The 26,634-nt window shown below is 45.7% G+C and overlaps 1 protein-coding gene across 3 annotated transcripts in view; it reads right to left on the bottom strand.

Annotated features, from left to right (window-relative positions):
* Positions 1-2,013: 2,013 nt before the first annotated feature.
* CCDC50 (coiled-coil domain containing 50) overlaps positions 2,014-26,634 on the bottom strand; it is a 45,292-nt gene continuing 20,671 nt past the window's right edge. For 2 of the 3 annotated variants that reach the window (XM_030028046.2, XM_041126729.1), the window contains exons 4-11: positions 23,159-23,249; positions 19,992-20,109; positions 12,720-12,826; positions 12,072-12,116; positions 11,421-11,525; positions 10,387-10,466; positions 9,263-9,360; positions 2,014-8,212 (exon numbers count right to left, since the gene is read on the bottom strand). In XM_030028046.2, the coding sequence (XP_029883906.1) occupies positions 8,193-8,212; positions 9,263-9,360; positions 10,387-10,466; positions 11,421-11,525; positions 12,072-12,116; positions 12,720-12,826; positions 19,992-20,109; positions 23,159-23,249 (664 nt within the window). In that variant the 3' untranslated portion in view covers positions 2,014-8,192. Of the gene's footprint in view, positions 8,213-9,262; positions 9,361-10,386; positions 10,467-11,420; positions 11,526-12,071; positions 12,117-12,719; positions 12,827-15,578; positions 16,284-19,991; positions 20,110-23,158; positions 23,250-26,634 lie in introns of all 3 variants that reach the window. The other variant, XM_041126728.1, reaches the window with a different exon arrangement.

Below are 26,634 nucleotides of genomic sequence, written 5' to 3'. Positions count from 1 at the left end.
GCTTGTCTTGGGCTCTCCGGGGTCAGAGAAGCACAGACATTCAACAAATACCCAGCTGCCAGACTCAAGTTCTGTACTTGTTTTAAACTTGGTTTGCAGTCTGATCCTAGGTCTCATTTACTAAAATCTCTGTTTTGCCATTAACTGTGTCAGGAATTCTGACCAGGGTGAAGCAGGATAAAACTGATGGACTCAGGGTGCTGATCAAGGATCACTGCCTCTGAAAGAACAAATCACGGTGATGGACATGTGTACCTGACCTGAGAAAACTGACTGGTGCCAGGAGCTGTCACTTGTTTGCTAGCAGGATAGTGCAAAGAATTGGGATGTAGGGGCTGGTTTTGCTCAATATTGAGATCGAGAAGGAATAGTTTCCGACCTAAACCAGGGTTCCACCTCAAGTCATGCCATAACCCACCAGGTCTCCAGGAAACAAATTGGGAACGGTACATACATATCACGTGTACTACACCAAGTCGTTTGTATCTCAGATACCCCAGCTTGTTTAGGCTTTGGGTTGCTCCGCAGCCATGGTTTGCTGTACAAGAGGAGCATCAGTTCCAGGTAAGAGTCACCCACCAGCATCTGCTCCCAGTGCAAAGCGTGAGCAGCACACAACAGCTCAGTTTAGCCCAGGCTGTACTCGTGGACATGGAAAGCCATTGACCTGCTGTGTGTGAGCAACCCCAGCCCTACAGTTCCTTCCACAGGCAGCCTGTAAGCAGGGCTCAGCCCTTGCAAGGCATGAGCAGCATACGCTTAAGTCTTTGTGGGCAAGAGGACCCAGTTACACAGCATGGACGTGGGTGGAAGATGAGCATCTGGACATGTGCATGGGTGGGAGATGGCAGCTGCCACCTGCAACTTCTACCTTGCAGTGCAGGACAAAGCAGCCAAGGGGGCAGCTAGGCTGCTGGGCATTGAGCAATGTTGACTTCAAGCAGTCTCTGCCAGCTTACCTTCTCTCACAGGTGGAAGATCGATCCATCACCAATGGCACAATGGATCACCACCCACATCCATCGGGTTTGAGAGCTGTATGTGACTTGGAAACCCAGACATCAGCAATTCCTCTGATACAGCCAAAAAAGAAGGAAAAAAAAGTCCCCAGGGGCTCCTCAGTGCTCCTTTTGTGGTTCCCACATACAGTTCTCATGTGCACATCCTTGCCGCAGGTGAAAGATGCTACTCAGGGCTCCAGCTGGTCTCCCTCCCACAACAGCCTAATGCTTCAAAAAGCACCAAGGCTGACATGAAAGAGGGCTTTTAAAGAAAACAGACCTACCCCGTCCCTTCAGACAAGAGGCTGCAGTAAGTCATAAGCTGGAAGAGGTCTTGACACTTCCAAGTGCCCTGTTTTTACAACCAGGCTCTTCCACTGCTAACCATGTCCTAGTATTTTTAAGTTTCTGTTTTGCTGGCTCCACACACTGCTAATACCTACAGGACTCTGAGATGGAGCTGGGAGGAGGTAAAGACTATGTAAAGGCATTTGAAAGCACGGGAGTAGTGCTGTGACAGCCCCTAATCAAGCCCAAAACTGAACTCGGTTGGAGTCAAAGCACTCACTCCTGCACAGACCCAAGCCCCTGGCCCATGGAGAGACAGCCTGGTGCACCCTGCGGTGGGGTGTGAAAGGGCTCTTCTGCTCCCCTGTGCAATGGTTATACTTGGCAAGCAGAGGGAAATGAGTAAATAAACATGTAAGAACGGTTTACAGTTTGGGCTCAAGATCCAGAGTTTATATTTAGTAACCTCCCCTTTATTTTAGCATATTGTCACAAACTGAATTCGTGACATGGAAATGGCTTCATGTCTGCTCATGTTTGAGATGCATGTGGCTGCATCCTCAGCTGATGCTTTTGAAGACATCAGTCACAGGGCATCTGCCATGTTTCCTTCTTACCTTCCGTCCCACCACTGTAGGTGTGAGCTGTTCTTGGGAAGCTTCAAGGAGGCTTTTTGCAAACTAAAAAGCTATGATAAGAGAAAAAGAAGAAAAGTATCCTACCCTTGCAAATAATTACACTGCTTTATTTTTCAGTATCACAGTCCCAGGAAATGAAACAGTCCAGATTCTTTCCAAGATATTACACAGCCTTTTTTCCATCTCTCTGGCCACAAAATAATCAAATTAAATATAAATTTGTTGTTTTGCTACATTTATTACATTGGAAGAACATAATTACTGGTAGAAGCAGCTGAGCTCCAGGAACCAAGGGTGGAACGAAGTGTTGTTTTCTCCTGCTCTTGTGTAACTCACTTCAGTGTTTCCAGATAAGGACACAGAGGAACGGAAGGATGTAGTGGGTAACAAAATACAGCGGTTTATTGACGAAATGGGGCAAGGCAATGTTCCCTTTACATTCAATGAGAATTCAGGAGTATGAAGCAAAACATGCTATACACACACAGACACGATACTTTGGTTAAATGTCATTCAGAAGTTCTATGCCAAACCTGGTAAAATTATAGAGTGAACAGTCAAAAAACAAATAGGCTTGCATAGACAGATTATTGTCAGTGCGCAATTTAAGGATTAGCTGTTGCAACACAGGGTACGCTTGCAGCTCTGAGGAATTTAAGCCTTCCGATTAATCCATCTCATCGCATGGCTAGTATTTAGATTCAACAGGCTGAAAGTTTACCCTGAAGAGCTAAATGAGACAATTGCAGTTATTTCTGAGGCAATTAACTATATTGCAGTGCACAGATGCAGCCGGAGACACACCGTGGAGTCTACTTAGAGTGAACACTGATACAGTGGAACTTGTTTACCGTGAAGTAGAAAACACTCATTTGTGTGTGCCACTGTCCTCTCTGGGACTCTCCTGAAAGAGCCCAAACTGCACAGCTAAGCCTTGCCCTGTGCTACTCACAGGGAGGAGGTGACGGCTGTATCTCCAGCCCAGAACCTGAGAGCAGTACAGCTTCTCAGCACAAAACCTGTGTCCTGCAGCCTGTCCTGGGCATTGCAGTCCAAGTGGCACTTGTTTGCAGCACAGCCAGAGCCTCCACGGCAGTACTGCACAGCCAGAAATGTGCTACGGCATGCGTTTTAAAGAGTACAGTAAACTGGGATCTCTGTAGGTTTATGCCTGTCCCGCGCAACAAAAGAAAAAGAAAAAAAAAAAAAAAAAGACAAGCTGCCTATGGTATACTTCATGCGAGGGACACTGTTGTGCCTCAGCGCTATATCCCACACCCACCTCCCAAAGCAACTGCAAAACTAAGCACTGAGCATCTTGAGAGAGTGGGGCAAAACCAACTGTCCATCGGCTGGGGACGAATATAGGGCAGAGTAAACCTCAAAGTCACCCCCAGATGGGAATTCCTGCTGCAGTACCCTCCCTGGCATCACTGCCAGGAGCAAGACAGCAGAGAGCTCGGTCACGCATCGGCCCATGCTACGAGCTGTGCTTCGTTTCCTATTGGATCTAACATAGCCTTGCAGTGCCAGTACTGCCGGGACGAACAGCAGGAGCAATCTGCTCAGGGTGACAAAGGCCCAGAAGATCATTCTGTATAAGAAGCAATGGGTTTCATGGACTGGCTGTGCTAGATTACAAGAGTGTAAACTAAGTAGGGGAATCCTCACACCGTCTCCAAGTGCTCCCCTTTATATATAAATTAGCAATCCACAGTTAGTTTGCATACCGGTTAATATGAATTAAAATAAAAACCTTGATAATAAAAATATATATAATATACACATTGATCAATAGCAATAAACTGAATGAAAACACTAGAGTGTAACAGTGGCTGTAATTTGGCACAAAATAAAAACGCACAAAGGTCTAGCACTGTAAAAATAAAAATCCATTTTTTTTTCCCCCTAAGTAAGAGAAGGTTATTAATCCTGATTCAAATCCTGACAGGTGGGAATGCAGAGATATAAAAATACTGTACATACAAGATCCCTTTTACAGAGTGAAGCAGACTGCAGCATTTGTAACTTCTATCCTTCCTCCCCAAGAGGAGAAATTCAATGATGAGACTTCATCTATCCCCTAACAGCTGATATTTTCCCATCCCACTAAGTTCAAAACCATGAAGTTCTTTAAAAAAAGATGAGATTAACCTGTTGGATCTATCCACGTGACGACCACTGCTTCTCGCTGCAGGAAGCTGTACAGTCCACATTAAGACAGTGTTTCATAGCAAGGTGACTCAGATCAGCCTGCTGAAGACATTGAGTATTCCTGCATGTAAGGCACGATCACTCCGGTTCACCCGACCTCTCTTCTGCAGACCATTGTGCTTCGGACAGAGGTGAGGAGGTGGCGAGAGCTCTTGCTGGTGAGGTGTGCCTACTATGGAGATTAGGAAGTGCCAGGATTTCATGGTGATGAATTTTCCACATGGTGCCTCTTGCCTTGTTAATGCAGTCAGAAAGGGATGCAAGACCTGAATGACCTAGGCAGAGGTCCCAGTAAGGGCTCCGACATGCTATTAAATCCAGAGCAAAACCATAGGCAAAGCTACTAAAACTTGGCAAGAGAAGACAAGGAAAAAATAAAGTTACTTAAACATTTTTCTGTCATAGAAAGGAAATATTGCTCTGATTATTTCTTTTTAAAAGATCAACTTCATTGTGCCTCTTTCCAGGGGCACATGTGCAAGGTGCTGATTTTGCATCTCACCTACGCAAGCTGCATCTTCTTGACTCTCAGCAGAACCATGGCTGCTGAGCCCCAAGATGAGTTGGCTCCTTGTTCATCCATAATCTTAACTCAACTCTTGTTGACTTCAATGGGACCATGGAATCTCCTTCCAAACGTGGTTACTAAACACACAAGTCCAGTTGCAACCTTTGCCTCAGGAAGTCTCTAACCTGCACGACTGCATGAGGCCCACAAGGTATATTAGATGAACAATTGCTCTGTTTATACCCCATTTACTACATGCTTTCCTCAGCTGCCATTCCTAGCATTCCTCTCTCTTGATAGGTGTCAGCCCCTTCTAACAAAACCTCAGGGCCGCCCTTTTCACAACAGCTATGGAAGAATAAAACAGGAGAAACACTTACAAGGGACAGCAAATGAATAAAGACTAGGAGTAAGAATAAAAAGGACTAAGCGAGGATATAGAGCAAAGCAGTCCCTAAAGCATTCAACGCTCCCTGAAGGCATCCAAGGAAGCAGCAGACGCTCCTGGGATCCTTCCCTTGGGCTCTCCTCTCTTGGTGCCATGGCTGGACAGCTTGGCTGGCCCGAGGAGGCCATCAAGGAGATCCTGCACCTCCACTGCGTAGGCACCGAGGCGTTCCTCAGACTTTACCCAGCTTCCAAATAAAATCAACTGGAGTTTTCTCTCTCATCATTTCCACTCGTTCCCATTGAAGTCAACAACTTGGACACTCCCAAGCATCCCTCCTGAATTAATAGGTTCTTCAAATGTCAGCAGGCTCAGGGCCTTCACAACTTTTCTCATTAGAGTAAGACAGAAGTTACATCAGCCAACTGCAGTGCAAGAAAGCCCATCACAGCCAGCTACAGAGGCCCCGGGAGGGCTGAATTCCTAGTTGATTTACCCTTGCCCTTTGCAGAGGGTCACCATTTTTCCCCACACGCAGTGAGTACAAAGCACAACCACTTTCTGATTGGCAGGAGTTTTCCCCATCCAGTTTTCACAAGTGCACCAGATGATACAAGCAGCAGGGCCTGGACTGGGGTGTTTGTAGAACGTATTAGTTCATAAAACCCCACCAGGCATCCATTTCACAATAAATACTCTGATGGCAATGGAGGGGAAAAAAACCACATTAAAAAAAAAAAAAAAAGGTATTTTCAGCAGTAGGAATTTTGACTGGTACACGAAATACAAAAATAAATTTTTACAAAATAAAATCTTTGCAGATGAGGTTGCCACATTGGCCCAAGTTATCAAATAACAAAAGAAAAAAATAGGGCCTACGTTGTCCTTTTTCCAGATTCTTTAAAACAACGTTAACACTTCTGAATGGACAGAGATGGAACGAGAAGAGGGAACAAGGCGAGGACAGTAAAATCTAGCTGCTGGCTGGGATATTTCCTGAGAAGAAGCAGCAAGCAAGCAAGACCTTGCAAGTCACTTAAGGGTTCATGCAGGTGAGCAAGCTCACAGTCTGGAAGCAAGGGTACACAGCCAGCAGGATGCTGCTGATGCACAAAGTCCTATGTTACAAGATTTTTTGGGCTAGTGTATGCCTGGAGCAGAGGTCTGTCAGGGGTTATCTGGTTCTTCATAGGTAGTGAACTGCTGCCAACAGACCAGTGGGGGTAGGAGATGGAAGTTTGAGTTGTTAAGCAAGGCAAGGCATGGGCTTGTGCTGTCGTATTAAACTTGCCCCTGCAACTTATGTGAAAAAGGAGTTCCCTTATCTTCCTAGTGATCTTCCTCAGTAACTATCCTGACCAAGAACAACAGCCAAAGTGAAAGCCTTACAGCTGCCTTGGGGCTTGAATTGTGCATTAGTGAAAGAGCAGAGAGACACAATCTCCTCCGATTTCTTATCGGTGCTCCACACCAGCATGTGCTCTCCACAAAGCTCTACAGAGCTGTCAAGGCTCCTTTCCCAGGCAGATCGGTGGCGAGGGCAAGTACAGTCACGCCTCTGCCTCCCCTCCTCAGCAAAGCCAGCAGCAGAATTGCAGCTGCCAGCAGAAGACAAAGAGCCTGGTGGGACAGACCCAGTGCTGGGCATTAAGGAAGCCGGGCTGCAGGGGCAAGGCAGCCAGGCTTGCTGCCGTGAACTGGACTGGCAAATGAATAACTAACTACACTGTACTGGCTGAAGACACTCCAAGCCAGCATCCAGATGCTCAGCTTTGTAGTTTAAAAATAAAACTGAAAAAAAAAAAAAAGGCAAATAAAGTTATTAAAAAGACAAAAATTGAAATGAAAGGAGGCCAAGGGAAAAGGCTACTTGTTTTCCCTCTGCTCTCTGAAAATGATTCTTCTCTTGCACAAACAAGCCATTGAAAGGGAGGAAAAAAAAAAAAATCACTGCATAGGCAAATTTGTACAGACAATTTGAACTTGAAAACCCTGATATGCCCTAGAAAGCAACAGTTTTATTCTGACTGGAGTCTGCCTGGGGTGCTGGACGGAGGAGTGTAGAGGGGAAGCAGTCAGCACAGACATTGTGTGGACTGTTTAGGCACTCTCTGTCTAGCTCTAAGTTACCTATAACTGTAGATTTGGGATTCAATGCTCAATACCCATATGGCCCTTCTTCAGCCCCATGTTTCCAAGACGTATGCAGGTTCAGACACAAGTCACTGTACTCAAGTGCATCAGCAACTGAGCTAGGAGTTACAGTAGTTCCTACTTGGTTTTAGTGAAATTCCTTGGCTTCTACCACACTGAAGCTCAAAGCAGGTGACCACAGAGGTCCCTTCAGGCATTTAAATCTGTTTGTACGATTCTTCCCAATCCACAACTTGCAGCTTCATCAGCTCCCTGGCATGTCTTAAAAGTCATGCATACAAGGTCTAATTTCAATTGAAATTGTCTTTCCTTTTAACTGTTCTATCCTATATCCTGGAGCCAAATGCCTGGTTACACACTCTACCCAGATTGCTGGAAACCCTAGAAAGAAACACAGCAGTTAAGAAATTTTGTTCTATAGCAATTTCTTCCTCACCAGTCCCAGGTTCTGGCTTTTGCTGATGATTGTTATGAAGATGCTCTCTCCTTCCTGCAAGCTAGCATGACTGTCAGGTTGACTCAGCTGTCTTATCCAGCACGGGAAGAAACACATTTCCTCTTGTAACCCTCTTTGCTAAGTCATCCTAATACAGAAAGGACTTGTACTTCTGACATTCTGCTGCATTGCCATAATTCAACTCATTTCTTGGATTCTCCTCCCTGTTGTATGTGCATCTCTATTTGTCCTATTTGTCAAAGCTCCAGCCAAAGCCTAAAAATAAAAGGAAAGCCTCAAAAGAATGTAAGAGGGAGCTGTTAAGTCAGCTAGTTGATTCACACAGCTCAGTGGCAGCTAGATTATACTGCACTGCTTAAGTGATCACATATGAGTAAGAAATTGAAACGAACAATGTTCCTTATTAATATGATGACACTTAAAAAAGGAGATCCTGGGAGCGGAGGGTGGACATCCCATTGGGTAAGGAATCGAGAAAGTTGCCTGGCAATTCCAGTAATGTTTGCTACAGAAGAGTCAGTACCAAAGCAAAGGCTAGCACAGTTTACTGCTTCCTACGGGAACCTGGAAAGCCAAACAGAAAGAAAAAAAATAAGAAAAAAATAATTTTCTTCTGGTGAAGAAAATACTACCTGCAGTCATTTTTTACTTGTCCTGCCCTCTTGGATGCCTGTGTGACCTCCAGGGTAGTGGTAAAGTCCAATGCCAAAATGGGAACCGTATGTTACATTACTCGGGCAAAAGGAAGAATAGGTCCACAAGAAAGGTAGACATTTGCATTTTTTTCTGGGCTGTGAATGGCACTGCATCCACATTGCACAGTTTCACTAAAGAAAACAGAATGAACACTGGGCTTACAGACTCTAGAAAGTGCCATCAACTTTCCAGCTTGTTTGATGAAGACAGAATGCAAAAGTTTCCCAACTTTAAATTTTGGGAAGTAAACTGTCCACATTTAAGTCACAATCAGTGGAGCTGGAAGAAATCTGAGCAATTGAGTCAAACTCTGGCTTTCCCCTTCCTCCCCCAGAGACTACAGATAATATAGCCAATTGGCATTCAGATTTAAAAAACTGGGGGGGGCGACCCTAACCACACTGCTCTTGTGCCAAGTGAATTCAGGAAACAAGCCAACAAAGCAATGCTGAAATGCTATAGGAACAAAACAAGCCTGTTCTCAGGACAAGCTTCTGTCTGATCATCCCATTCACCCGCCAGACAGGTGATACTGCAAGGTTTTGTCTTGTATTGGATTGTTTGATATTAGTGAGTCACCTAAAAATCCATCATGTCATCGTCTTTATGTTATTCCTCCTTCATTTGCTGCCTGGATTTATAGTCATTCATCATTAAGAGATCACAGAGGACAAGCAGAGAGCAGTTTGACAAACTCAAGGCAAACAAATTCCGCTTTTTAGTCTCCCAGCCTGCAACGTGCTCAGCAAGTACAACTCGAACACTTGACCAGCATCACCTGCCTGCTGGGGCAATTAATATCCATTCCTTCTCTCTATTAGCATCCTCCTTTGAAACATCCTGTCCTTCAGGCTGGTTATTTGAGGAAAACAGCCCACAATAACCCGAGCGCTGGGGCAACCATAGGCTTGATCCTACCTTTAGGAGAGTGCTCAGGTCTGGGGACGTGACGCAAGGGGCTGGGCTGGCTTGTGTAATATCGAGCATGTTCAAAGTCATCAAGGAGAGGCTGTGACCTGCCAACACAGGGGGGCAGGAAAAAAAAAGCGTTGGGAGAAAACCTGAAAAGCAGAACAGCATGGCAAAAGCAGTATCTCAGCTGCCTGGTCTGTCCCTGTCAGTTTGATGCAAACCGTGTCCGGCCCAGACTTTCCACCAGCAGACAGCCCGCTACTGTTTCTGTGGTGAGAAATGTGCAATATTCGCTACACTTCTCATGGACCGCTTTCAATTAATAATGGTTTCAAGTTGTCAGGCAACAAAGAATTTCTGTTAGGCAGTTTGATGCAAACCTCTCTCAAAAGGAAAGCGCAACATTTCGAAGTGTTTAATGCTTGCCCAGTTTTAACCCCAGAGTATTTTAGCAAGATCTCTCTCAGTCTCCACCTGCACACCTTGTTTGTTGTTTCTTTTGCAATTCAACAAGAATTTCTAGGCTTGTATCAGGACTGGAAATCAAAGCCACCAGGGTCACTTCCAGGGTTCAGTCTCTCACGAGGAGCACCAGGCCAGGGTACCGAGTGATTCAGAAGGGCTACAGCATGTTCCCATCAGCCCTGGGATGAGGTACCCCAAAACACAACATACTTGCTTGCAGTGGGGTGTCCACACACAGCAGCGGGAACAGCGTAGAGGGCTTAACTGGGGAGCAGGGACCCAAGGCAGGAGCTGTGCAAATGCATCGTGATTACTTCTTCCTGCCCAGGGATGTCATTTGGTTTCACGTCCCCAGAAGCTCTTTAACCCTCTCAATGTTTCTCTGCCATTTAACAAATGTCACTGCACAAGCTCATCAATCTCTGTCAGTGCCAGGCAGGGAGACCAATATGGACAAATGACACAAGCACAGCAAGTGACGCGTGTCACTGAACACCTCATGAGCTCTGTGCCCTCCATCTCTTTTCAGTGCTAAAACCTCTGCTCTCTACCAAGCCCCTTGTGGGTGGGTGAGGCTGGTCGCCCCACAACTCCTCCCTAGAACTCAGCTCTTGAGCAGCTTCCCAACTGCATTTCCCCATTTTTACCAGCCAGTTCAAGCTCACCTTGAAGACCTATCGCCTTTGTGTCGCTGAGTTTCAGGCCCTTCTTTTGATCTTGAGCGCGTGGACTCGCTTGCATCTTGCTGATGGGAAGAAAGGAAAGCAGCTCATCTGCGTGCCTCGCAAGGCACCAGCCAGTGCATTGAGGCCGCCACAGCTCCATGCAGTCCTTTCGTGCTCAGTTTATACATACAACTAACTACAGCCAAACACGTGCAAACGGCAGTATCAGGACTAGTTTCCAGTAAAGGAAACTCAGCCTTGCTGAGCCAAACTCAATTTTTGCTCTAAATATGAGACACCGCTGAGGGACCCGTCCCAAAGCTGGGGTCAAATGCAGTCAGTGTGTAATGACTGTGCACATGGCTGGGCTAAGCACAAGGGATCAGCTGCACGCAGCTGTGCTCCTGCAACCACTCAAACACAGTGAGGAGGCTGAAAACATCAGAGCTACCTCCAACTGGCCCCAAGATTAACACAACACCCCCTTTAGCACCTTACCAGTGCAGACCATGAAATCTGTTTCCTATCACCTTCCACATCAGCTAGCCAAACCTCTGTAGTATTACTCGTACAAAAAACCTAGGCTTGAGACACTTAATACTTTCATTATAGAGCCAATTTTATTATGAAGTAGAGTGACAACTGGAGCAGCTGCCTTGTCCTTGTACCTGCGGTGCACAAACAGAACCAACTACTGCTTTTATTGCTACAGTCAGGATTTCAGCAGAGGCAAGGTCCTGCACCAGGAGGACTGACAGTGCTTGAGGGAGGCCACAAGGTACTGTGACATCCAGCGCCAACCTCCAAGGGCACAGCCCAAGGCTTACTTTGCCTGAGGCTGAAGCCAAAGAGCATCTAACTAAGGAGGTGGCTCCAAAAGGCTTGGGAAGCAGCTAAATAACAGGCAGCAAGACCCTTTGGATGCAAAAGTCCGCTTCATTCCTTTTGCTCCCACCACACACCATCACCACCCTCTGTAAATGGGAATAACATTAAAGCACTTCATTTGTGGCACCTCCCGAAGCTTGACATACCCTCCAGTCTTGATCATGCCTCCTCTTTTCAAAGGAAGACTTTTCTCTCTCCTTCTCTTTCTTGAAAGCCTTTTTCTCCTCAGCCATCAAGAGTCGAGCAATTTCCTAGAAGGGAAAATACCGAGAGTACATCAGATGGTTTTACTGCTCTTGTGGGTTTGAGTGTCTTTCCTATCAAGAGCTGCTGAATGGGAAGGGTGCAAAGCCAGGATTTCACCCATCTGTGATCAGAAATCAAGTGATGGAGAATTAAGACTGACTACATGCAGCATGCCCAGTGGATCCCTGATTTGCCAGAACTGTGTTTGCAGAGCCTTTCTGCCCTTTATTCCTTTTCCTTTGGGGTGGGGGGGGGGAGGGTGTGGTGTCATCTCACAGCATCTCTGGTATTCTCTCCCTTGGGGCTCAGTTACAAGAGATGCTTTTGCACAGCCACGAACTTCCTTCCTCTGCCATGGTCGCAACAGGCAGCGCAACGCCCTGCTTGGCCAGCGTGAGCATGCACATGAAAACCAGCTAGGAGCAAATGTCACTGGAGCCCTGAGCTTCCCCTCCAAGGAGGGAAACAAACTAGAGGGTCAGAGGGGACAAGCGGGGTTTAGCAGTTTCCACGAGTAAAGGAATGCCGCAAACATTTGACTTCTTGCTCACTTCATCTTGGGCTACTTGAGCTGCCTTCTGATCTGCCTCGTTAGCCTGGGGGGGGGAAAAAAAAAAAAGAAACGGTAGGAAAAAGCAGAGACAAAAGAGTAACACCTCTGAATTATTCAAATTATTCATACCCATTAACCTACTGGGCAGGGCAAGTAGGTGCCCATACAAATACACTACCACCCTCTCCAAATATACTTAGCTACCTCAATACTTGCCTCACAACCCAACACCAAACTGTCATTTCAGCTTTTCAGATGAGTTTTGTCCTCATCTATCTGCCAGGCCACACCACAACACATGGTCCACCCTGCTGTCCTCTCTCTCAAAGATGGGCACTGGCCTCTCTCACTTCTGGGCTGACCACACTGACTACAGGCCATCTTTACCTGTCTGGAAATGTTCATTTAATATCACACAGTCATTTAATTTTTAGGTGTTTACTTCAGAAAATAGGGCTCTACTGGCTGGATACCAGCTGTCACTCCATATGTGTGTGTATGGGAGACAAAGGTAATTACCAGAATACGCAGTAGCGAGATCTTAGGTCTTAAAGTCACTATCATATATAAAATGTTTACAAATTCAAGTTGTTATCACTGGCTCCCTTAGTTCCTTTGAGTTGACTAATGCATTCTCTCTACTTACCAGGAGCTCTTCCTCCTGCAGCTTCCGAGCAATCTCTGCATCAGACAACTCCTGTTCCCTTTGGGGTGTATCATACATGGCTTGCTGTGCCCCCCTCAACTTAGTGCCTACAGAATTGTAAGAGAAAACAATCAACTCAACCATTTTCCAAATGCTTTGGTAAGGAAATCCCCACCATCTCCTCACCCACCTGCAAAAGCCCCACTCAAGGGAACCAGAGACCATAACAGCATGCCTGCCGGACAGCTGGTTTGAGAGTATCTTTAGCTGAGGCACAGCACACACCTTAGGAAGGTTTCTCTATGCATACAGAAATATCTGATACACCACGACTTATATGACAAATGCAACCACATGGCAGAATAGACCATGTCCCTTGAAGCCGTCTTTGCTGACACAGCGATGCTAGCAAAGGAATCGTTATTTTTCCACACTCTGCATTGACACAGATACACTGGCAAAACTGGGCAGCAGAGAGCAGCCCAACATCTGTTATGAGCACAGCAGAGTCTGCGAACACACCGCTGGAGCAGCACGGGCTGCAAAAGTTGCCTGGGACAGGCTCACATGAGGTTTCAGACAATTTCTTCCTTGGGCTGACCCAAGAATTTTACAATTCACAGTGAGAAAACAGCCAAGTAAACATTTTCGAAGTTCATACAAGGTTCAGCTCTTGCTTTGACTACAGAGTTTTATTTGTTTGTTTATTTTAAAGTTAAACCATCTCCAAGTGATTTAAAATGCTGCATTTTGAGAGTCTCTCCAGACTATCTGCACCAGGCCATCAAAGGAGTCTCATTGTATCCCTATTACAAAATGCATGACTTCACTCACACACAACAAATGCCTTCTCCTTCCATCTGCAGTCTGAATTGTATTGTTCAGACATCTCAGACATGTAAATGCGCCTTCTGCTTTATGTCCAAAGTATACAAACACTCCAGATGTCTCTCTTCCACCTCAAACCCAGAAAGTTTCACTCAAAACTTTCATGCCTCCAGCTACACCATTTACACATTTATTATAAATACCTGTTACATCTTACTGGGCCACCTACCAGTTTCCTTCCCATCTCATAAGACCAAGGGAAAAACATGAAGTAAGCAACTGACCTTGAAAAACTTTCTGTGCATCTACCAACAAACTACCATCATACTCCACCAAGCATCCTGAAGACTTCAAACTGCAGAGGGCCAGACACCTCATGCATCAACCCAGAATAAAACCATGGAATAGGAAACCACCTCTTCTACAGGTATTAAAAGAGCCATGGAGGGTTTTCTGCTATTTGTTTTGTTTGAATCAACTGATCAATGATCTTAAGCAATTAACACCCCTCTTAAAAGCCATCTTAGCATAAGAAGAAAACTTCAGCTCTGGCAGGTTATGGTTAAGCATATGACCTGGCCTTTCCCAGCACACTTTGATCAATCCAAGCTGTGAAGAGCTGCAATCTCTGGCCACCACCGAAACTCCGGCAAAAAGCACCAGCTTGGTCAGAGTTAAATTATTCAGAATGCTTCCAAGGTCAAGGTAAACACAGTTTTACCATGCTGGAATGAACAACGGCATGCCTGACAGGGTCCTGTACAGCATTACCTCTACAAAGAATAAAAGTAAGTTTCCAGGAATTGTTTGCTGGCCAGCCCAAGACTGAGCTTTCTTCACACACTGATCGGTGCCAGGCTTCACTTGCTCAGAAGACAAGAATAAACACTACTTCCACATCACTTCTGCCCACACTCAGGGGAGCACAAAGCCCACCATGACCATGGCCCACAGGAAAAGGATGTGAGCTTCTGGCTATTTTGACTCAAGATGATGGGATACTGAGTCACTCGGATCCACATTGTATCAGGCCAAATCACGACCTACTAATTATATATAAAGACCTGATTAACACCTTCCACTTCCCCAAAGAAAATGTTTGCATGATGAAGACAAAGAATAATTCTCTCAGCATCTCCAGAGTCAGACACACATTATCATCCCCACCTTATCCATGTGAAGACCAGTTAGATGGCTTAAAGCACAAGTTTCCTACGCTGTGACAGACACAGATCCAAGTCTCTAAACTCCTGCTTTCACTAAGAGACAGGTCACCCCCACCCCCAGTGTGGTTTTAAAAGCAGAAAGATGGATCTGGATCTTTAAAGCCCACTGGTTCCCAAGTATTACTGAACAACAAAAACTACACAGATACGCATTTCCCAGAAAAATCCACTTGTACACAATTTGACAAGAACCCCATCTTACAAATACGGCCCAGTCGGACACATAGTGCCACTACTGAACTTTGCCCAAAGTGAATTGATTATGTTGCCAGGAGGGTTTTCAATAAGAAGTGAGTGAAATTGCTGGCTTGTTAGTACTTAAGCAAACTGTCCTCACTTACAGCCCTGCATCCCAAATCAACAGAATAAGAGTGTAATTGTAACATTTGGTTTTGGGTTTTTGGGGTTTTTTTGGTTTTTTTTCTCCTGTGCAAGGAGATCACAGCACAAAATATATCACAAAAACAAAAGCTGGTTGTTGGCTGGTTGTTTTGGGGTTGGTTTTTTTTTTTTTTTTTTCCTCAAACACAGGATACCAATGGCACCATTTCCAACAATACCTTCTTACTCATCCTCTCTGATGCCACGGAACATGTCAGGAAATAAACAGAGCAAGAACATCAATGGATAAGAAGAATCTCACTAAATAAGGGAGAAACCTGGGCAGGATTCACTGTGTACACACTGCAGGTAGATATTGGAGATAACCATCTTCAAAGGAAACAACATGTATTTTAGACATCAGGATGGGGTGTGCAAAGGTCCATCCCCACACGTATGTACACGTTCCCCATCACTTGGTTACCTGAGTCTCGCCGGCAGTCTCCAACCTTCCCCTGGGTCACAGTGTGGGGAGAGGGGGAATGTCTCCTGTGTCCTGCCCTTTTGCAGTCTCTCTCCTCACCCCTCCTATGATCATCTCTAGATTCAGCATCACGGAGCTGCTCGTCGTGCACCATCCTGTGCGACGAGTGGCCCTGATGACGAGATTTGTGTTTTTGAGGGCGCACCAGCTGGCTGCCACCCTGACGCCAGGTCTCCTGCTCAGCCTCCAGTTCCATCTGAAGAAGAGGAAGGTGCTTTTCTCGGTCTTGCCTCGTTGGCTTTCTGCTGTGCCATGCCTCGTCTGCGAGTCCATGCTCTGACTCCAGGTCAAGACTGAGAGGTCTCCAAGCCTTCTCCCTGCCAGCTGCTCTCCTCTCCCGCAGCTCCCAGCTATTGCTGTAGTCACAGGCACTGCGCTCAGCCGTTCTTTCCAGGTCTAGGCTGGGATGTCTCCTGGACCTTCCCTGGCTGGCTGATTTCCACTCCTGCCGATGGCCGTTGCCAGCCTCACTCGGCTGAGGAGAGCTCCGACGATCCTCCGAGGCGGAATGCCCGTGTTCGGAGGCACCGCGGGACAAAGGCAAGGGCGCTTCTCGGTGCTCCCTCCGCTGGCGCGCGTGCCTGTCACCACCGCGTGCCCTGCGAGGCTCAGAACCCTGCTCTCGGGGGTCACCCCAGGGGTGCTCTGAGCAACGGGGGGACAAACAACGAGCAGGTTAGTGGGGGGGGGGTAACGGTGGTTCAGCAAGGCCAGACTCGCAGCACGCAGGTGAGGGAGCTTGATGCAAGGAGAAGCTGGAAATGCCGGCAAAGCACAACAGGGTCAGAAAGAAGAATAAGAGGGATATAATGCTTGCAGGATATAATGGAGGGACAGAGTGAAAGGGCAGCCTGGCTAGCAGCAGGGCACCACGGGAGGCAACGGGGTTGGAGCGAAAAGCACGGGTCCAGCCCAAAAGCGCATCCAAGCACCTCCTAAGACAAGGACGAGCCACTATGGAGATGAAGGACTTTTAATGATGCCATTGCGGCTGAAAAAACAGCCAGCAGAGCAGCTCATCTCCTGGTGACACGTCACTGCAGCAGGATACTGAAACCACCAGAGAGAGGCTTGCAATGGAAAGCACAAGGTACAGGTGAGGCTGGGAGGCAACGTGGGGCCAGGGGGAGCGTAAAGCCAGGAGGGGCCAAGCAGAGGGTCAGGCTGGATCCTGGTTTAGGAGCACCAGTGCCTTGCCCTGGCTTCAGGCACAAAGTTTTTCATCAGAAAAAACAGCCTCACCTAACAGGGGGAAAACCCACATAAAGCAGAAGAGAAAGAGACAAGTGGGATGGCATATTTTTTTTTTTATTTTTTTTTTTTTAAAGCAAGAACAAGATGATTGATAGCTGCAGCATCCAAATATCTTCCACCACAGACTATCACATACCTCTTGCAGACCCAGAAGCTTCAGGGCCCACACTTATTTATTGCCTAAATAAAAGTTTAGGTTCTGACTGCAGAGAGGGCTACGGAAATTTAAGGGCAGGATAAAACTTCACAAAACCCAGGCTCCTGACCTCAGCAATGTAGCTGGAAAAGCCGCTTACTCGGCAGCTTGGCAGGGTTGTTTCCTCCGTGATTTCCAGAAAGCAGGTGGAAATTTTCTTTGCTTTTAGTTTCATTAATAAACCTGACACAGCTATGAGGCTGCAACAGTCCGCCTGTATACAATCTGCTGATCAATTTATTTTCCAATCAACCTATTTGCTAAGAAAAATCATTGCCCTGAGTGAACTATTATCTCTCTACAGCAGCTTTTTCAGAATGAAGGTGTATTTCTGAAGAAAAAAAGATTGCCTTGAAGCAGAGGTTGATTTGAAAGAGAACTACACACCACACGCCCCTCCCAAAAACAACCCAAAAACCAGCAGAGTAAGACTTTCCTTCTCCACTGCTGAGAGGGTTTTTTTATAGTATCCAAAAATATTTAAAATAGATTTCACTGCACATGAACTGCATTCGGTTTTAATAAATAGTTCTGCCTTCCTTACAATCACCTAGATTTCAGGGAGAAAAATAAAAAACCAGCAAACCACACACCAAAACTGAATGTTCCCTTCAAGTCATTCTATTCAGAAAAAACTTTTTCAGAGCCAGCAAAAATACAGCCTACAGAAAATTCACCTTGAAAACAAATCTGTGTGACTTTTATCCAGAAGAGGTATATTTTTAAAAATCCAAGAACTCAAAGAGTAACCACAGCAGTTCCTGTTAACTGGTTGGTTTTTCTGCTTAGTTTTAGATCATTCACATGATTTACAGAAAACAAATATCCAATAAAACAATCTAAGTGACTTACTGAACAATGCAGACCAGAGCCTGAAAGCAAGAATCAGTTTTTGAACAATACTAACAAGGGTCTAAGAATTAATTCAATTTTGTCATTAAGGAAAGCTCAATAAATACAGCAGCAGAGAGCAGGAGATCATGAAAGAGCAAAGCGTGGCCGCACTGGGAAAGGACTGCTGCAGGTAACGCAACCATGCCAGACAGCCCAAGGAGATTTGCTTTTGGGGTATCTCAGGGCGATTAACTCCTCAGCAGGCGCTGGTTCCTGCAGCACCTTCTGCAGGGGCCGTATAAACACTCTTTAGGTCCTGGTGATACTCGCTCAAGCAGCGAGTGACTGAGCGAATACAGAAATGTTTTTCATGGCACAGACACTTCTGGGAGAAACTCTGCCTTTTTTTCATGTTTATTTTTCCACTTTTTAAGAGCTCAGATTGCTTTGGAGCAATAGCCCTAATCCACATTCCTCCTGGATGTGTATAAATTTTTATTCAGTCTCAAGACAAACTAAAACCCAAACAAGGGCGCTTTTTTTTGTTGTTGCTGTTGAAGTTCACAAGTAATGAGGAGAAAACAAAGCGAGGATGCTGAAGCCTCCTAAAATGGTGCCCAGGTATTTAAGAGCTTCCAGATCAACGGACTACATGATCCAGGCATCAAAATCTGCTCCAGTCCTCTCTAGTTTTTAAGGAGTGTGAATCAAGAGCAGCACTACTATGAACAGTCAGGCAAAACACCTTCTACCTTACCTCCGAGACTACACATAATTGCAGGAAGAAAAATTAGACCCACAAGATATCCTGCTCTCCAAATCCACACCACAGTCTCGGTTCAGAGAGTCACAGGCTTTTGTCAGCTGATTTCTGTCATAAAAATCCATCCTGTCGTACAATCTCTGCATGGCAACACTATTACCTATTTTGTATTTTTTCAGGGACTTGTCCCATTTAATTCTGAAAAACTGAAGTGTGGGTTGGCCGTAACAGTCCAAGATCAAAGTCATTCCCAGCTCTGTACGCATAGCAAGACTTGTGGTCATGAAGTTTCCACTTGGTTACTGTTTTGTACTTTGTGCTTTGTGTTTTCTTGGCCATTCTTGAACTTCCTTCCCAATTGAAACTAAAATACTTTGTATAAGTTCAAATAAAAGACATTTAAGATCACCAATGTCATTGATGTTAAAATGAGAAATAAGAGGTTTGATTTTCATCTTCACAATCTGTTAAACAAAAGGAGCCTGTGTCTTCCCCACCACATTTTTTTTTGGAAGAACGAACACAAGAACCACCACCAGTGCACAGCAAAGCCATCCCCATATTGCTCCATAATTAAACACACCCTGATTCTCTCCTCCCAATTTAAAGAAAGTCTGTATTCAATCATAAAAGCCAACCAAGCAAAAGCAATACAGCGCTGTGGGTCGTATCTTTTCCACAACATACAGTCCCAGATGATAATCACAGCAGAGACATTCAGCGGAGATGACCTTGTTATTCAGTAAGTCATTCAAAGCGGTTGTGCTAATTTTAATGCTTAGATACATACCTGCAAGGAGTTATTTTTGAAAGGCTGTTCCACGCAGCATTTATTCCTTTATGCACGTAGCCGTACGAGCATTGCAGATGAACACACAAGAACTGTTTCTCTTCAAATGCAAGTGTGGAACTGCATTTGCATTTCTCCCCCGCACACTTGCGGTGTTACGCAGAAGTAACTGTCTTATCAGTACCATCAGCTACTGTCTTTTTCCACAAGCCCTTTTAAAACATGCATGGATGGGTGTGCTTGCACATACACACACCACACACCCTATTCCTGTCCTTTAGGCCATATTCTAAGATGTGAAAAGTTACAAAATTGTCTTCTCCACCTTTTTTTTTTTTTTTTTTAAATATTTCCTGATTCTAAAATGAAGTCTGATCCTGACCCTGGAAACTGATGCAATGCTACAGTGCCAAATGCAGGAATGTAGGATAAGGGAAATCTCCTAAATGGAGTTGCCAGATCACCTGGTTCACTTATACTGCCATGATCTTGATCCTTTATCTGGCAGAAACATACCTCCATTTTCTGCATAATAGCTATCTTCATAGACTGTGTGTCCCTGGGATTCTGGGTAGTGCTTCTTGCGCTTTTTTTCTTCCTGCAGTTCTTTCTGTTGTAGGAGACGGGCAATGTCCTGAAGAGATGGAAGAAAACAGACATTACCTCTCCCCCTTAAAAAAATATCTCCAGATTCTTTTATTTAAATTCTTTATTCGATTATAAAAATATGATAGTTTAATTTTTCAGACATGGCAACAACAGGGTTACTCTCAAATTCAACCCCTGGGCTGGACAGGGCTTCCAAACTAGTGGTTGATAGAAGGCACCACCTCAGCAACCCATATCCAACCTCACCCAGGCCCACAGCTAAGCTTCCAGCCCCATAGCAGACTCGCAGGTTCCTGTTCCACCTGCACACAAGCCTGCAAAGCCCTTACGGCCAAAGCATGGCAGAAGGGACTGCGCGTGCAACCTCAGGCTTCCAGCAAGGATTTGGAAGTCACACAAGCGCACACTCGCTCACACGAGTAGGCTGGACCTCCACCCTGGACTCCACCAGGGAAAGAAAAACAGGCAAAAAGACTTGTCTCCAGCTGAAGGCACTTCTGACTGGAAGGAGTTCCCAGAGCAACTCATGAACTCACTTCAAACTAGCTGTAATTTACAGGGACTGTAGGATGCCAGGCAGGGAAATGCATCAATTTGACAGACAGAGGCTGAAGGAAAAGAAAATCGAAAGGGATATTAGGAAAAGAGTACTAGGCACAAGGCAGGAGCGCTGCGAGGACTGCAGCTGTTTATCTTCTGTCGCGGTTTTGGTAGATATGCCATCAAAGAGAATAGCACTCCATTTTCCTAATTGGTTTTCCTTCGAGATGACTAATGGATCAACAAGGCCTAGCAACAGCAAACAGCTCCCTGGGGCTTGCTCATTTGGGGCCCAGAAGCTTGCGAGTCAGAGGAGCTAGTCTGAAGCTAGGAAGAGAAGCTGGAAGATACCAGCAGGGCATGCTAGCCCTTTGGATGCTAACCATTTAAGCCTCCCTAATCCTCAGGACCTTTACAGAGCCGCGCGTGTAAAGTGTATGTTGCAGGCAGGAAAGGCACCACTGAAATGCAAACTAAGAGCCAACACCCTCCAGAGCAAAGCCAGCACTGGAGGACCTTGGATAGGTGTTCAAGTACAAACTATTATTTCAGGATTCAGATCGGATCTGCTCAGTAACCAGCTCTGTGGAGGACCTAGGGATGCCACAGGCTCTTCACCAAAAAAAAAAAAAAAAAAATTAATTCCTTCCCCTGACAAGGTTAACCTCTTCTAGCAAGCACAGTAAGTCTATAAATATATGGGCTTAAGCACATTATCTCCAGGACTGAGACAGCTCAGGACTTGCAAATCCACACAAACCATTTCTTACAAACTGGACTTGTAAGCAGGTAGGCTTAGCGCTTCATTTAAAAACCCTGCACACCAGACTGGATCTGCCTCACGCAGAGCACTGGCATAAAACAGCTAGCCACTGCTGATACCAGAGAACTATCACATACGCTGGGCAGCTACCACACCCTCATGCGTGACAAATACAAGACTAGCTCGGCATGTGGCCAGTACCGGTGTAATACAGCATATCCTGCAGGGTATGTGCATAGATGCTGTGCCGAGGGCTACAGCAGGGGCTCTGATGTTTGTCCCTCCGCCAGCTGACAACCCTCTGGGGCACTGCGCAGCCTCACTCACATTGCTCAGGCTCTGCCTCAGCACAGGAGCCCACCCAAAAGAAATAATGCCGGGAGGCACCCTGGAAGGGAAGCAGGATCAATTCAAGCTCTCCAGAAGTCCTGTTGCAAGGATGGGCAGTAGTGCCACACCCTGGTACCCAGCTGCAGCCTAACTCCAGCTATTCAGCCACCCTTGGAAACTTCCCATGTACCAGCAGGAAGAGAAAGAATGTTTATGACATTCTCCTCATGGCTTTGAGTCACATTCATTTGAAGATTGCTCCCAACAGCACAAGATGGTCAGCACGCTGGTTTGACAGATTGCAGGGACCTGCTGTCAGACTGCTGACATCCCAGCAACTCTCTCCGTAGAACAGGAAGGAAAGGTGCAATTCCCACAGCCAACATGAGCAGTACTGCATCCCCTTCACCTTCCCAATAAAAATGAGACAGATGGTCACATTTATAGCACAAATCCTTTAGCCAGAGTGTTCCTCCTACCCTCCCACCTCGTTGCCACAAGCTCCTCTTGGAAGCCCTTCCACGCCTGCCTGGGCAGCCTTTCAGTACTTGCTCGGACTTAATGGTGTAAGAAGGAAATGAGGTCTTGCACAAGCAAACTGATGCATCTTCAGGTAGGGACAAATTCTTATTTCAGTCTGTTCCAGGAAACACAGCCTTGTGTTCAAGCTCTTCCTACAGAGAAAATGCCACCAGGTGCATCTTGAGCATCTTAACCTTACTCAGACTTCTCAGGAAACTATCTGTAATCAAAAAATGGGGCCACGCTCCAGGCTCTCACAGGTGTTCCTCCACTCTGTGGCTTTCTTGAATATCCAGTCTCACAGGCTGACACAATAAAGTGATCAACAAGTCAAACCCTTTGAATACCATGGGCAAACCACACTGCCCACTCTCAAGCAACAGCAGCAGAGCAATATTCTGAAATCGCAGAAGGAATCTGCTAGCAAGAACAGAGTGTTCAGGCTGTGAAAGACTAAATTGAAAATGAAGGAAGGTAATGGAGAAGCCAGACATGGATGGCTGGGCTGAGGGTCCTGCTGAAGTCTTTGCACCTAAGGCCAAGAAATCATGAGCCAGGACTCTCCCGAAAGTTGTACCTGTCTTCTTGCATTTGAGAAAGAAAGCAGATCTCAAACTGCGTAAGCAGTTAAACTTTCCTACACCAGGACAATGAACACCTCAACAAGACCCATCTATTACTTGCCCTCTTCGTTAGCAAAGCCACTGGCATCAACAACCCTTGTGACCCTTGAGCATGAGGACTATGACTGTATCTTATTCCTGTAACAGGACTCCCTGAAATCTCTCTGCATATCGAGATCTGCGAGCACCAGGACTGACACCATGCAAGCCAACTCCTGCGGCTAATGACAGAGAAATTCCTGCACAGAAAGGGCTGCTACAAATAGCCCTGCCGTGCCTGTAGCTTTAAAGGTTACCTCGTCTTTTTCCTCTTGCCTGCGGCGCTGCTCCGCTTCAAATACCAGCTTCACTTGGATTTCCTGAGCGATTTCACAGTCCTGTCGTTCTCTAGAAGGCAAGGAGACAAGGATTATAGGCAGCTAAAGTCACAGGCATCAATCAGCCTGGAGAAAGGGATAAAAGAGCTAAAGAACCATCTGATTTACACAGAACAACTATTACTCAGTATTAGTGCAGAGCCTATGAAATCTCACCAGGGACCAGGACTCCCTGTACTTACTGCTGGCCAAATTTAGAAAATAGGTCCCAAAACATTCACAATCAGAGCATAAAGCAAGAGAAAACAGATTTATAGGCAGTCTGCTAAGAAAGGAGGTAGGTACCATAGGATAGGGCAGGCCAAGGCAGCACATAAGAGTCTCTGCAAACACTCTAATCCTGCTGAGGAGTTTTTGTACACGTGGTGCCAAAGGAGGGGTTTAGGGGTCAGGTTAATGCAGACGTTTCTGGAAAGTGGTTTTCACCTGAAAGCCAAGAAGGAGAAAGTGCAGAAAAGCTGATAGCAAAATGCAGTACGTAGGCCAAGCAGAGGCTGGAGGTGGCAGTTCAGTAATGAATGAGAAATGCCACTGAGGTGGGACGAGACACAAAAGCAGAACCGGTGCCAAGAGGCAAGAGAGCGATGTGCGTCAAAACAATCGTCCATTGCGGATGCAGGAGCAACACAATATTGCAGTAACTGGGGACAGAAAAAGAGATACCAGAGTAATTCAGACATGGAATGAGAGTTTCATCTGTGCAGATAGACAGGGAAGGCCATATTGCAGGGATGTCATACAGAAAGCATCTGCAAGAATTGTGCCATACTCAGCCCCAGGCTCTGACGCCCAGCAAACAGGCTGGAATGATGGCCAGGGGTATCTTAGGGCAACCCAGAAAAGGGCTGGGGGATTTGAGAAGAAAGATTAAGAGCTCTCTCTTTCAGCACTGTTGAAATTGAGCCAAAGACTAGGTCTAAAGAGGTCAGAAAAATCAATCTAAGCTATCTCTGCAACTGAGACTACTGAAAGGCAAGGCATAGAAGGAGATAAGAATGGGAACAGCAACAGGCAGATCTTGCTTTATTAGAAAACAATCTTTTGAAGAATACGCTGGCAACGATCAGATGGGTGATGGGAGGACTACCAAGAATGCATTATGGAAGTCAAGCAAGTATTTCAAGAGAAGCAGGTTCAGCTATGTCAACATTGGGCCGTGTGGGCTGCAACAACTAGCTTTAGACTTGAGCAATGATCAGGGCACAAGCGACCTAGCAAACTTGGAGGCAAGGGACAGGAAGGAAGTCTAGGATGTGAGCAGAAGAAATTAAAATAGTAAGTGTAGACTTTCAGTAGCAGACAGAAGTGGCATGGCTGGAGCAGTCAGTGATACCACAGAGCCTGCTTTTATAGAAAGTGAAGAATGAGAGAAGCAGAAAGAGTGGATATGTGGCTTAGGGTGGGAGGAAGGACACTGCGACAAGAAGAGGGTTTAGAGGACAAACGCCACCAGAAACAACTAATCTGTCATAGGGAAGGAAAAGGAACATGCAGCAAGAGGGAAAAGAAGCTTCTTTATTTCTGGCAACTGCTCCTTGGAAGCAGACCTGCAATTGAGTACTGCATGTTATTTATATCCCCTTCCCCAGGCACATATGAACCCCAAGTCAATGTCACAACATGACGTTTCTTTCCCTTTCCCAGACCACCACACTCACAAACACTTGTGCATATCCATAAACTGACCCACATCTAAAGACACCCTGGAAGGCACTCACGAATTTCAGTGTTTGCAGGGCTGGAGTTATCAATAGGTCAAACATCTTCAGACATCAGTTTCTTTCATCCAGGTAATAAAACCTGGCATTCTGTGTGTGTGCCTGTGTGCGTTTCACTTGACTCCAGGGAGAGACCTGTTCAAAGGCACGCAAGCTCACACAGCAGCAAATCTAGTTCTTGAACCTGCCATGTAAAAAGGGACCTTGGCAAACCTGGCACCAGCAGGGAACCACAGTCCCCAGCAAAACAATAGCTGAATACGCAAATCCTGGGGAGCAGGCTGTCAGTGGGCCTAAGATAGTGGATCCCTTATGACCCCAGACTCAGAGGACATGAATCCAGGTAGAAAGCAAGTTAGAAAGGTCAGACATATCAAGGCATTGCACGTCTCCAGTTCCCCTGGCACCTGTGAACAGAGCTAAGGCGCCAAGTTCATCAGCACCAACTGACTTGCTAAATGCTTAAAATACATCTTAATGCAGACAAACAAGAGAGAAACAGCTAATCGTCTTTCAAAGTCAAGGCAACAAGGTCATTGCCTCTCCATTTGCAGCAAAGAACACTAGAAAGAATGCAAAACCAGAAGCATTTTCTTGTTCCTGATGACACGCATCTTGGAATACACCGTATCAATCTCTAAGAAGCACTGAACAGCAACAGAGGATTAGATTCAGGGTTTTATTGCTCAGTGGTAATTAAATACTGAGACTTGATTAGTTAATCAACATAAGGTAGTGTTTCAACTTGACTGAGCATAAGAAAATAGGTTGAAGAACTTTGACAGCTCTTTTGGTCCTTCAGTTTCATTAGCGTGAGTTCAAGTGCCCATCAGTCCCCAGAAATCAGCCAGAGCAACATAAACATCACCATCCCTGAACATCACACCTATGAGTCCTCCATTCCTGGGCAGACAGGAGTGTTAAGAGAGTCAGGGAATCTCTACATCAGTTTAGCAAAAAGAGGGGGGAAAAAAAGAAAAGTTAGTGTGATCTGAAAGCTCCCATTCATGTTGGCTGTAGCAACTAATTGTTGCCAGATGAGGAGGAGGGGAAAAAAAAAAAAGTTTAAGGGAACCATTCAAAGGAACTGTTCACATTAGCGTAACAGAACCATCACAGCACTGGGAGCAAAACGAGGAAAGAGCGTATTTTCACGGTATTTCCAACAGTTACTTTAGCAACCTTGCTACTATGCTTGGCAGTGTGCAGGCTGCTCAGCTAGATGTGAGAGATGCTTTTAAAGAAGCATGAAAATAAGGTTTGATGCTCCCCCGAATTCTTAAAAAGAGAAGAAAAGTTATTTCTATTCTCCCATTTATCTTCACAAAGTCTGTCTGAGAGAATCTAGGATTTGAAAGACAGAAGAAAGCCCATAAATGTGAAGAGCTTTTTTATGTTCCCTGTTTCTAAAGACCACTCAGTTCTGCCCCTTTACTCCTCCCATAACCCTGCAGTGTCAAACTGTCCTAGATGATACAGAATGCAATGGCAGCGAGGATCATTTTGTTGCCAGAACACGCTGATCTTGCACAAGGAGACAGTGGGAACGTACAAAGAATTAAGGAAGGAAAAGATCCAATTACAAAAGGATGCCTCCAACTTTTTTTACCATTCTTGCAGAAGAGCTCATGCTCTCAGGAGCAGAACTGCTGCTGACACAACACTTTGCATCAGTTC

This window comes from Aquila chrysaetos, chromosome 10 (genome assembly GCF_900496995.4).
Source record: "Aquila chrysaetos chrysaetos chromosome 10, bAquChr1.4, whole genome shotgun sequence".
NCBI classification, from domain to species: Eukaryota; Metazoa; Chordata; class Aves; order Accipitriformes; family Accipitridae; genus Aquila; species Aquila chrysaetos.
This window is presented reverse-complemented; position numbering and strand designations above follow the sequence as displayed.